The following is a 12872-nucleotide window of genomic DNA, read 5'->3' as shown; positions in this document are numbered from 1 at the left end:
TTAGTCAGAGGAGACCCATTGAAATTAATAAACAAGATTAAGTTAGGTCCATTCATTTCAATGAGTTTACTCTGAGTAAAACTTAGCTGAATATCACTCATGTTTTTAAATATATATTTCTGTTGTGCACCGCTTGAAAAACATTAGCGGGGAAGTGCTTTAGAAGCATTAAATAGAAAAAGAAATAATGTTGACCCTGCAAGACATAGGAACTTCTCAAAGTTGTGATAAGAGCTAGGCCCTCCCCCCCCCCCCAACTTAGGGAAATAGTGGGCCCAAAATATTACTCAACCAAGCAATAGACTGGAGCCTCCCAAACTGATGAAACATCATTCCCAGTTTACATATTTGATGGGTGCAAGATACTTTAATCACTTCCTCAAGTTGGTCAATGTCAAGGCTGAATAATGTCCACTTTGCCTTTACTCTCCCAGGATGGTTCAAGAATGTGAGGACCAGGTAAATACTGAAGAGCAGCCTCAGAAACTTGGTAAGGATTGCCACCGCCTAAGATGTAGATCTGAAGTTCAGAGAGTCTGCCAAGCTTCACAAATTCAACAACCACTCCTTGGATTTACTTTCCAGATTTTGCTGCAAGAGCAAACCAGAAGTGTTAGATTGGGGTTGAATTCAGGGGCAGCAACACATTCCTGAAGATGCAATGAGGTCACAATCAGCAAAACTTCTCAGATTTTCAGCCTTTAGAGAGGACTTGAGCTATCTCATCTGCATTATAGTGCCAAGAGAAGGCTGGCTTTGTCATGTCTCCCCTTAGGCAGCAACAGCCAAGCTGGTGGGGCAGAGCCATGGAGACACCCTCCCAATATCAACATTGCTACAGCTTCCCTGGATGGTGCTGCGGTGAGATCTGTTAGGAGACCCCTATTTCCCTCACAGTTACAATCAACAGAGTGAATTACAAATCAGTCCATCTTCACAGGGAACTCTGTTAGGGGGCTAGGAGTCTCCTGATGACTCTCGGGATCCTTAATGAACTACAGCTCCCAGGATTCTTTGGGGGAAGCCATGATGACTGTTTAAAGTGGTATCAGAGTGCTTTCAATGTATGGTGTGGCCAGAGTGAGAGTGTTGCCTTCCCTCTTCCTACTACTACTACTAAAATTAATAACAAATGTCTTAACATTAAGTTTCATTGGTTTCAAAAAGGGCCTGCTCTGGAACATCTTATACAGTGGTAACTCTGGTTACGTACTTAATTCATTCCGGAGGTCCATTCTTAACCTGAAACTGTTCTTAACCTGAAGCACCACTTTAGCTAATGGGGCCTCCCGCTGCTGCCGCCGTCGCACAATTTCTGTTCTCATCCTGAAGCAAAGTCCTTAATCCGAGGTACTATTTCTGGGTTAGCGGAGCCTGTAACCTGAAGTGTCTGTGACCTGAAGCGTCTGTAACCCAGGGTACCATTGTAAAACCTTCTCCACTTTCTGCCTGCACAGCTGTCCTTTGAGTCCTAAGGATTTTTCACAATGATTTGTAAAGTTCTGTGTCTTCTGAGCTCTGGGAAACAATGACCGCTCCCCACATCAAAAGGGGGTCGCCTTTTGTGTGGTTGCACACAGCCCCCTGGATCCCATGCGGCTTCTGGCAGTACGGGCTGCTGGCTTCGCCCTCCCCAGACTGGATACCTGGAGGTCTCCACCTACTTCAGCCAATTGCCCAATCCTGCCTGGGGAGGCATTGCCAGAGGATCGGCCAGGTAGGGGGAGGGACCACCCTGTCCACACAACAGAAGGTGGATCTTACCTGGGAATCATCAGTTGGCTCCAGAGCTTTTCCCACCCTGCCCTCCCTCAGTTAAGCCTTCTTTTGCAGGTTAACCTCTTCTCCACAGGTACGTGGGCGCTGCTACGTCATGGTCACTGTTGAATGGCTAGAAAGGAATTTTTCTGCATTGGCAGGCTTTGACTTCCCCGTAGCAAAATGTCACAACTTGGGTGGTTTCAGGCCTTGGGCGAAATCCTTTAGTCTATCTTCCCTAAATGGGGGGGGGGATGAAGCGGTGATCCACGCCCCCTTGCGGTGGCGATCCCAGAGTTCCCCATTAAAGGGGTCTTGAGGGGAGGCATTGGCCATACGCTGAGAAGTTGTCATTGCTCTCCCCTGCGACGGCGGCGAAACAGGGGGCGAGCTCTCTGCTTGAACATATGTTCTCCAGAGCCAGCCCAATCCCCACACATTCTGGATAACCCTGATGTCCCCCAGATCCCCAGCTGGGGACTGGGAAGGATAAACGCCCAATGCCTGAGCCAAGGTCTCCCTACATCTGAAACTTAATAAAGTTGTGGCCAATTTTAATCCCATAGCACATTGTCTTGAGTCATTATTTCACTCGGGAGTCGCCTGGGGTTGGGGGGACTCCGCCTGCCCACGCAAATGGGAAGCTCCTTCCTCAGTTTGATTCTTTCCTAAATCTTGGCTCAACAGAGGAGTCCTTGGAAAAGAGCCAAGAAACTCCCAAAGCAGTTGAACGAAGTATGATGTTTTGGTGCACTCTAAACAATTTTTTTGGGGGGGGGATGGAGAGTAGGGGACTTTTGTACAAAAAGTTGGAAATGGACAAGAAAGCCAATGTGGTGTTATGGTTAGAGTGTCAGACAAGGACATGGCAGACCAGGGTTCAAATCCTCACTCAGCCATGAAGCTCACTGGGTGACCTTGGGCCAGTTGCTTCCTCTTGGCCCTACCTCACAGGGTTGTTGTGGGGAGTAATTGACATGGGAGAGAACCAGATATGCCATCCTGAGCTCATTGGAGAAAAAGGTGGGATATAAACGCAATAGAGAAATTCAATGAATGAATGAATGAATGAATGAATGAATGAATGAATAAGGGGGGTTAATAGCAAGGAAAAGCATAACCCCTCAACCTGTCACAGAATGGTAACCAAGAAAAGGATAGGCTTACTGTTTGCTTCTGTGGCTTGTGGCCTTGGCTTGGCTAGAGCAAGTAGCCTCTCTGAGGCTACGGCATTCTTTGCTGCCTGAGTCACCTGAAGACAAGAGAGAAGGATGTCATATTCCATGGATGCTCTACATCTGTGCGCCAGGACTGCACACAAGCAAAGAGAGGGTGGCAGGTGGCACGAAGGAGCAGCCAATCAAATTCCCCTTGCAGCAGCTCTCCAAAAATTATGCCCAACGAGGTTCACTATTTGTTGGCATCCATTTGTCTTAAGGAACAATGGAGTGTGCCTCTGGGGGTGAAGTCAAACCACTGCATTAGCAGCACTGAAGTGACCACCCTGGGGAGCAAGCCTCCTGTGTATGGAGGTCCTGCGCTGCCCAGATGCCAACACCTGCCCCCTCTCGGCCTCACTGATGTGGTCCAAAGTGAAGCAAAGCAATGCGTTTGGCACCTGCTTGGCTGCATGAGTTGCTGGAAGGAGGCGTACAAGACGTCAACCAACCGTCTTAGGGACTCTACTCTGGATTTGTGTAGGGTTGTGTAGGCACATTCACACACCTCTTTTTCCTGCTCTGACTGGCAGTGGCTCGGGCTGACCTCTTTTTTGCTCTTCAAGATATGGCAACCCTAATGCCAGTACTACAGAGAATGATTGCTAAACCCGTTGAACAATCTGCTCTGTCACAGGGATAGAGAACCGATGTCACTCAAATCTTGTTAGAAGACAACTCCCATCAGCTGCAGCCTGCATGGCCAATGGCCAGGGATGATGGGAATTGGAGTCTGGTACCTTCTGGAGGGCCACAAGAACCCCATCCCTGTCATATTAGGATTCAGGAATGAAGAAGAGGCTGGATGAAGGAGAGCAGGATCATGAGGAGAGACAATGTAATAATATTCACGCAGCAAAGAGTACACAAGCAAGAACCAGGGGAGGCAGAGGTGGTGTGGTGGACCAATTGAACGGATGGAAGCAGTGGCGTAGCGTGGGGGGTGCAGGGGGTGCCGGCCGCACCGGGCGCAACATCTGGGGATTAGGGTTAGGGATAGGGTTAGGGGGTGCAAATACAGGGTTAGGGGGCGCAAATTACTTGCCTTGCCCCGGGTGCTGACAACCCACGCTACGCCACTGGATGGAAGGGAAGGAAGTGGCATGACAAGATGAGGATAGTTTGGCAGGTGGCATGGAGCTGAGAGTGGAAGGTCAACAGAAGAGGGGTACAAGTTGGAGTATATGGAGGGCAACCCAAAAGCCAATGATCAGAAGCAAAGATTTGGTGATTTCTGCACGTAAAAATGCTTCTGCTCATTGCTCTGTGGATTTCTACTGCATATGTAGCCAACCTGTGGCACAGGAAGTGGACTCATCATGGCGACATCGGCTTGTCTCTCTCCCTGATAGCAGCAGCTGATGTTTTGGAGTGGAAGCACTTGACCATGCTAGGTGTCGGGGAGGTGGATGTGGTTTTTGAGGAACAGCCTTGTTATGTACTGAGTTGAATAGTATCCAAAATGCAGCAGTCTGACTGGTCCTAGAACAACAGGATTCAGAATGCAGCAGTCTGATTGGTCCACAGGAGCCACCCAATCCAGCTCCAGGTGGAAGTGAATCCGCAACCTGATTGGACTACAGGAGCATCCCGGAATTAGCCAGTCACGTGGGGCCCATTGTGTAAATAATGTATATAAAGCAGACATTCTGGGGGAACTTCCATTCCTCCTCACCACTATGAGCTGAATAAAGAGCATGAAATCCACTCTGGACTCTGAGTATATTTCAAGCCTCATGGGCCAAATCCTGTTCATGGTCTGGAGATTCCCAATCCCTGCTATAGAGAGGGAATGGAAACTTTATTCAAATGTTACAGCAACAGGGTATGAGGCTGCCACAAATGTCTGTACACAGTGAGCCAACATGGAGCAGCTACACCATCGTGTGGAATCTCAACCGCAGGGAAGCATTTGGGGCAATCACGCCAGATGGGCTGAAAAGGAGGCAGGCTAGTGAAGGACTTACATACCACAGAATAAGGGGAACGGTGGAATTCCCAGCCAGCTGGGCAAGGCCGAGGCCGTGCCAGCTCCTTCAACCTGGGTGATGCCTGCGCCCTCAGAGCTGCTTCTGTCACGAACCATTCAGCGGTGGGCCTGGGTTTGCCAACAAAAGGAAAACAGCAGCAACGCATGAGACACTATGTCTCTCTCAGACATCTAATAAAATTGATGACAGGAAACGTAAGGCATATTAAAGGAAATAGTTCATACACAGCCTGTGGAACAGCTTGCCACATGGTTTTGCAATGCCTGCAATATAAATGCTTCCCCCCTCCTTTTAAAAGAACTAGATCAGTGGTGTGGAATCTCCCCAGCCTACAGCACAGATAAGGCCCACATCAAGATTTGATCTAGCTCTCTGGGTCTCCTCCTACACACACCAGCTATTTAGTGGCCGAGGAAGAAATCATGCAGTTGCAGCTCCTATCTCTCCAAGAAGATCAAAGTCTAGGAGGAAATGTCTCAAGAGACTTGTGTTCCTTGACAAATGGTGTCACTGCATTTTGCAGTTGTGTGCCTGCAATTTTCAGGATGCAATTGCATTTTGAGGCTGGGGGCTTTGAATAGCTGTAAGGCAGAGCCTGCAGTTCAGTTTTGTACAGATGTTATTTGCTTTCTTTGGCTGCAATTACTGAATTCTTGTTGACTTTTGTACAGTCGGTACAGATAAAGGACAGATAACATTGTTTAGTTATTGCATCTTAGGGCCCAACTCCAGACCCTCCAAGTGTAGGGTTGCAATACTCCCCAAAGGGAAAATCTTGACAAAGTTGTTGACAGAAGCCGTCCTGGTTTCTGATTTGATCCCAGAATGTCCCATTTTTCTTAGGGTGTCCCTATTTTCATTGGAGAAATATTGGAGGGTATAGCGCTATCCGACCCCTGAAGGCAATCCTGTACAGTATAGGGAAGGTGTTTTTTTTAATGTTTAATGTTCTATTATGTTTTAATATATGTTGGAAGCTGCCCAGTGTGGCTGGGGCAACCCAGTAAGATGTGTGGGGTATAAATAGTAAAGTGATCATTATGGAATGGGACGTCCCTATTTTCACAGGAGAAATGTTGGAGGGCATGCATCTAGTCCGAAGCAGCCTTGAAATGATTGTTTGCATCTACTGCTCATGCATTTTATAATACAGGTAAGGTAACAGGCATTAGCAACCTCTGGAAGGGCTGATAATTGTAAGATCACGGCAGGCAAGGAGGGAGGGGGAATCAACGGTATTCTCCCCTGATGCAGTCCTGACCAAAATCAATTTTCATCAGAAAAATGTTGGAGGGCATGCAGCTCCCATCACTGCTCTAGCCTCCCCAGCTCCTGCACAAGAACCCTGGACTGTAATGCACACATTCTAGGTGTGGATTTGGATACCGCCAGCTATGGCCCTACAATGGTGAGATCACAGGACTGTTTCGTCCTGGGGGAAACAACAAGCACCAGACTTATTGCCCTGCCAGGCTTTGATTCTCCTGAGCTTTTTAGGCACATTTTTCCTCCTGCTGTATTATGCTGCTTTTTTGTGGTTTTTAGTTTATAGTTAATATTGCACTTACATTTTAATTCCTTCATTCCTTCTGGTAAACCACCCTGGAGAAATCATTGAAGGGTAGCATAAAAAAAAAAGATCTAAAGGACAGCGAATCTTGCTCTGAAACTGTGTTGCAACATAATAAAATTGGTTGTCCAGCTTTAGCATGCCGTTCCCTTTCTCATATATGTGCATACTGAGTTAATTCGGTCATTGTAAACAAATCCGTCAATCCAGGGTGAATTTTTATTTGTCTGAAATCTGGTCACTTTATTCCTCACCTGTCTGCTTTATAACGTGGATGTACGGTTTTGCATTTAGCCAGCTCTTCTAGCCTAGGAGATAAGACTGAAGAGAAGTATTTAAATATATTTACATGTATTTGTGTTAGTGGGCCTTTTATATATAAAGTTTTATTAAGACTTTTCACAATACAATAAAACAACAAACTAATCTAAACAAAAAAATAAGAGAGAGAGGGAGGGAGGGAGGGAGGGAGGGAGGGAGGGAGGGAGAGAGAGAGAAATACTATCTCACCAGTATATCCTAATTTTTATCCCATACAGAGAAGGATGCACCCTCCCATCTCTCGCCTTGCAGCATCTCTTTCCTTCCCCTGCCTCTCACCCTGGGAGACCCTCCCTTCCCTGCCTCTCACACAGGGTCTTTCACCCACCGTCCAACATCTTCATCTGCCTGCAATTTTACCAAAACACAGTAAGAGAGAATATTAAAGTCAGAGAGAATATTAAAGGAAATATCTTGGCGCTTTGTAATTCCCAGTGCCTGGGGGAACGTCACCATCTCTCTTCATTAGACAACGTACCCCTTCTCCTTCAAAAGTCAGGGCTTGCTTGCCCACATTTGTCCTGTGCCTAGAATACCTGGGTCCAAGTGGTTTTCCACTTGACCTGTGCTTTTGAGGCATGGGCCTGAGTGGTTTTCCCCTGGCCTGGCTGCTTTCCCAGAGGAAACCCATCCTTTAGTGATATATAGGAGCATACGTCAATCTGGAGAAAACCCAAATTGCTGTTTGGTCCAATTGAGCACTAAAGAGTGGTTTTCCCTGGGAGAAAGCAAGACATGAGGAAATGTGGATAAATAGTGCCCATTTAAATAGTGCCCATCAATCCAGCAAGTTAAATTTCCACTGTCTGCGATGGTAGAAATAAGGCAGGCCAGAATCCTCGTCACACACTGCCCTGGCTTTGTTCTACGAAGCCCTATCAGATTTCTACCTCTGCCTCCGCCTTTCTCCTTCTCTTAAAAAACACCCTAGGCAGCAATGGGAAATGGAAATGGTGGTGGTGACGCCAACGCGACTTGCCTTAAAGTAGGCTAGGATTCAGTAAATGTTCCAAAAGCAAGGATGGAGAACCTGCAGAACTCCAGATGCGGCTGGATGACAACTCCCACCTGCCCCTATCAGCATGGCCTATGGTCAGTCATGACGGGAGTTGTCGCCCAAGAACATCTGAAAAACCACAGGTTCTTGGCCCCTCTTCTAAAGCATCAGAGCCAGAACGAGCCTCAGAGGGTGGCAAGGCTGAGGATTTGCCAAAGCCCCAAGGCCAGCTGAGGATCCACTGTGCTAAAAACAACACTGCTGTTTGCACTTTACACAGAGTAGCCAAAGAGATTAGGTGATGCTTACTAGCTCTCCTGGGATAAAGGCACAGAGGTTGCCATGCCCCAAACCGCCCCCCCCCCCATTCTGTTGTCAGCACTGATCAGAGCACAAATACTTGACAACTTGCCTGGGACTGTGCCTCTACGTTCTGATGTACGCCTAGGGAGAGACAGAGGGTAGGGAGAGTGTGTTAAAAGCATTGACAAAATCACTCCCGTCTCTGTGCCCAGCTCTGATATTCTTCTAGGCAGATCTACACTAAAACACATATCTGTTTTATACTGGTTTAAAACAACAAGCTGTTTCTGAGATGAATTGCTGCATTTCCTCCCGCCTCCCCTTAGCAGTGGCAGTGCTTTATGGCGGAAACTTTCATGCTGGCAGATCTACTAAATCAAATAGTTTCCCGCAGCTTTGCAGCATATAGAAATAAATAAGCTGGCTAACTAATGCACAGTGAAATCTGAGACCACAAACGACTTATCCACACTTACCTTTCCCTCTGATATTTCCCGGCAGAGGTGTGCAGTCTGTGTCTGAACATTTTTATTCTGCCCCCAGATTTCCCTTCCAAAACCCACTCTTGAAAGCTTAATCTGAACAAACGTCAATTCGGATTTTATGAGGATTACCATTTGCGCCAGTTGAGCTTTAAAGAGTGGAGGGTTTTTTGCAAGGAAAGCTCTGGAGGAAAAAATATATATTAAAAAAAATGGGGGTCTGCTCAGACACAGAGCTTTAAATTGTAGACCATGTCTGGAAAGAGCAGAGGAAAGGTAAGTTGTAAGTAAGTTTAATTTAATACAAACATGACATTTCACCCCAACACCAATGAGCATTGATATTGGGATAAAGGACAACAGACGTAGTTCTTACCTCTTAAATTGTTGGTTATCTTGCACCTGGCCAAGCATGTTGATCCAATCCTCCGTCCTCTAATCCCATTTCAAAGGTATGTGTTGCCAGAGCAACCAGCTCTGGAAACGGTGTTCCTTCTAGGAATCACAATTATGTTTCCAGCCAGGTGGTGAATTTCGGCAACTAGATGTCTTGGGGACGTCTAGGATTTTGGCCTGAGGCTTTGTTTTCAGAGGGCCATCTTCAGCCCTCAGGGCAAGCTGCCCCAAGATCTAAAATTTCTGAGGGCCTTCCTTGGGTGAGAGCGAGGAAAGAAAGGGGAGAGTTTATATAAGAAGGAAGGTTTTGAAAAAGTAATATATAAGTCTACTTACTAAAAAAAGTATTCCATACTCCACAACTGTCCTGGGAAAACCGGGACTTCCCATTTTTTCATGTGAGAACCAGCAGCCATTTTGGATGCCACAATCTCACACCCCAAAAGTGCTTTTTTCAAGGCCATGATCTCACACAGCACCCCCAAATGTGTGTTTTTGGGTGCTGTGCTCTCATGGAAGCACACAGTCCTGAAAAAAAGCACTTTTGGTGGGGCTGCAATCTCTCGCAGGTCATGTGACTTGCTCAGAAGCCATGCGGCCTGGTTTTGGGCCTGGACATGTTGGAGGGTATGGTATTCTGATGTGTCGCCAGGTGCTAGATGGATTTAGCTTACATTGTTGTTTTTGTTAGTAATAAGAGTCCTGTCGCATCAGACCAAAAGGCTATCTTAGTGCAGCACCCTGTGCTCAAAGTGGTCAATCATATACCAATGAGAAGCCAAAAACAGGAGCTGAGTGCTCTCCCCACCTGCAATTCCCGTCAACTGGTTTGCAGAAGCATTACTGCCTTCAACAGTGGAGGCAAAATATACCCTCCACGGACAGGTACCCAGCCTTATCCTCCTGGATTTGTCTAAACCAGGGGTAGTCAACCTTTTTATACCTACCACCCACTAATGCATCTTTCTTGACGGTAAAATTTCCTTACCGCCCACCAGTGCTCGATGGAAGGAGGATTCAGCTTGTGCCATAGAACCCCCTACTGCCCACCTAGAATCCTGAAACACCCACTAGTGGGCGGTAGGGACCAGGTTGACAACCCCTGGTCTAAACCTTTTTCAAAGCCAACCAAGCTGATGGCCATGACTACACCTTGAGGCAGCAAATTGCAGTATTTACCTGTGTTTTGTGTGAAGAAGTGCTGCCTTTTGTTCATCCTGAAACTCCCACCATTCAAGCTTCATTGGATGGCCCCAAGTTCAAGTATTATGAAGGATAAAGTCTCTGTCCAATACTCCACATCAAACGTAATACCATACAATTCTATCATGCCTCCCTTTACTGGTTGTTTTTTTTCCAAAACTAAAAAGTCACAACCTTTCCTCATAAGAGAGTTGTTCCAGTCCCATGATCATTTTGGCTGCCCTTCCATGACCATCTTCAATATATTCATATCAAGAATGGGAAAGACCCAAAGCTTATAGCAAACATAACTGTTAATCATAATAACATATTTTCTGTACCTCGGGTTACAGATGCTTCAGATTGCGGTTTTTTGGGTTACAGACCCGCTGAAACCCAGAAGTACCAGAATGGGTTACTTCCGGGTTTTGGGGGTCGCGCAGGCGCAGAAGCACTGTATCGCAACCCGCATGTGGCAGACGCACCGCTGTGGGTTGTGAACGTGCATCCCACACGGATCACGTTCGCAACCTGAGTCGCCACTGAATTTACAATGAGCTGCTCATCTGATTACTTTGGAAAGGCTATCGCTTGGTTGGTTGGTTGGTTGGTTGGGTGGTTGGTTTTAAAGGTGGCTAGCACAGTATTGGCAGGTGAAAATGTCCAAACTTTAAACCTTCCTTTTTTCATAGATTTAGAAGTCAGTATCCTCCAAAGTCAATTTGGAGAATACCAACAGGGAAAGGTTCTGGCAAGTCGTCCCCGCCAAAGTAGATTTGTGGATTTAGAGGCACATCTCTGCCCTGCTTCCCAGCCTGCAACAGAGGATGCTTTTCCACCTCTCCCTCTCTGCCTTTGACTCCTTCTTGCATGCTTTCTGCTGCTTATTACCCACCCCCACCACTGATACCAACCTGTCCCAAGTCTCCACATGATTCAATAGAACACAGCGATGCAAACAGCTGTTGCCATGGGGACTGTGACCACATCTTCCGTTGCTGGGGGAGCTCCTGCAGACCTAATGTCTAGGCTGCACTCTAGGAACAGCCAAAGGGGCATAAGGAGGTAGTAAGAGAGACTAAATTAGGGCCATTGAATCAAACACCCTGCTCTCCATAATGGCCAACCAGATGCCTTCTAGGAGAGGCCCACATGGTGGACATGGGGACAGAAGCCCTTCTCTGCTGGTGTGCCATCCAAATACCTCTGAAAGTAAAAGTAAAAGCTTTTATTGAACTGCATCAAAGGTGAGCGGGTTCTGAAGGGAAAGACCCTTCAATGGTGTTGGCCAACTGTCCAGGTCCAGACTCTGCCTGGCAAAGCTGCATAACAGACAACAGACCAGCGGGTGTTGACACTCTTCCTGCATTCCCATGGCTTCACCTGTTAATAACTGACCTAGTTTCCACATCATGTTAAGCCAAACCATGGTTTATAGTGAACGTGCAAGTACGTGGGCTCCACAAGATGAGATTGTGGCTGCTTTGCTCCTCCCTGGTCATTCTGTTGCTTCACCGTGCTGTGTTAAGCCATGGCCTTGCTTAATGTGTGATCTGAACCTGGTTTAGCTCTGCAGGACAAAACCATGAGTCATAAACCACAGGACAATTCTTGAATAAAACTCATGGTTAGTTTTGAGAGAGCAAAACCATGAACCCAGGTTCAGATGACACCTAGGTCAGCACTTGCAGAATTAAACATTCTTACACCTTGCTTCACCTTTCTCTCCTAATGTTAGAATGCCGGGGGTGAGGTGGAGAGAATCTCTGAGAATATGTATGTTATTGTTTGCAAGTATATTCCTGTTAGGAGAGAATATATTTAAGAACTTTCCTCCAGAATTATTCCAGCGCTGATTTATATAACCAAGGTCTGCATAATAAAGGTTTGACTGTGACCATGTCCTTCAGGGCTTTCCTTCATGAAGAACATGTCATAAACATTCGTTTTCTTGTAGCAATAAAACAAAAATAGTTACAGCAACTGATATGCCATGGAACGCCCTGCCATGCTCCGAGCAGTGCATCCACCCACTTGCATGCTTCAAGAGCAGGAGTACACCCTCCTGTCGCCTTCTGTATTCCCCTGAGAGACAAAGATGGAAGAGACAACTGAGGAAATTAAGGTAGACAGCTCAGAGATACACATACACTCTGACATACAATGCAGAAGAAGACAAATTCACAAGGAAAACTCACGCAGCCCATTAAAGATGGTATCATCAGTGTCTTTGCACTGTATACTTATCCCCACTCCCTCCAAATGATGACTATTCATAGCACTGTTTCTTGTCTTCAGTGTAGGCCATACCGAAGCCAGTTATAGAGCAGTCTAGGAAAAAGTCCTGACATTGTTAAATGGAAAACGAGCGAGGTCCCAACCAAAGAAGAATAGCAACTTAAATTGACAGAATATGCGCAGCTTGCAGACTTAACAAATAAAATAAGAGAACAAGAAGAACATACGTTTAGAGAAGATTGGAAAATGTTTATTGAATATAACTGTGTACAGCTGAGGACACTGGCAGCATTAAGATAAATTCAACAGTGTAAATAAGTTTTGATGGATGTAATAATGGAATACTGAACGGTATAGTTTTTGTAAAATATGCAGGGATTTATGATATGTAGAATGAACCATGGAAAGAGAAGAGAG

General features: G+C 46.3%; 1 protein-coding gene across 6 annotated transcripts; it reads right to left on the bottom strand.

Annotated features, from left to right (window-relative positions):
- Positions 1–347: 347 nt before the first annotated feature.
- Positions 348–11200, bottom strand: LOC309340450 (uncharacterized protein). Of its 6 annotated transcripts, none has more exons than XM_081859219.1 (8): positions 11132–11200; positions 9016–9290; positions 8263–8298; positions 7186–7201; positions 6791–6857; positions 4947–5073; positions 2926–3010; positions 348–591 (listed from the first exon to the last, which is right to left on the bottom strand). In XM_081859219.1, the coding sequence occupies exons 4-8, from the start codon at positions 7199–7201 to the stop codon at positions 575–577; spliced, it is 312 nt and encodes a 103-aa protein (XP_081715345.1). In that variant the 5' UTR covers positions 8263–8298; positions 9016–9290; positions 11132–11200; the 3' UTR covers positions 348–574. The 6 variants fall into 6 exon arrangements, 4 of the variants coding, with proteins under 4 accessions (XP_081715345.1, XP_081715347.1, XP_081715346.1 ...); XM_081859221.1 differs by lacking the exon at positions 11132–11200 and adding an exon at positions 10413–10515; XM_081859220.1 differs by lacking the exon at positions 11132–11200 and adding an exon at positions 10215–10387.
- Between the last annotated feature and the right edge of the window lie 1672 nt (positions 11201–12872).

Source organism: Podarcis erhardii, assembly GCF_964252035.2.
Source record: "Podarcis erhardii genome assembly, chromosome: 4".
Lineage (NCBI taxonomy): Eukaryota > Metazoa > Chordata > Lepidosauria > Squamata > Lacertidae > Podarcis > Podarcis erhardii.
The sequence above is the reverse complement of the archived record's forward strand: the minus strand, read 5'-3'. Positions and strand labels throughout refer to the sequence as shown.

Bases quoted from the DNA above. Each gene is read 5' to 3' on its own strand.
- LOC309340450 (XM_081859218.1), bottom strand. From the start codon at position 6,704: ATGCACATATATGAGAAAGGGAACGGCATGCTAAAGCTGGACAACCAA. The intron at 5,074-6,534 runs GTAAGTGCAATA...TGGCAAACCCAG, and splicing joins AGGAATGAAGGAATTAAAAT to GCCCACCGCTGAATGGTTCG. The intron at 3,011-4,946 runs GTATGTAAGTCC...TCTTGTCTTCAG, and splicing joins ACCGTTCCCCTTATTCTGTG to GTGACTCAGGCAGCAAAGAA.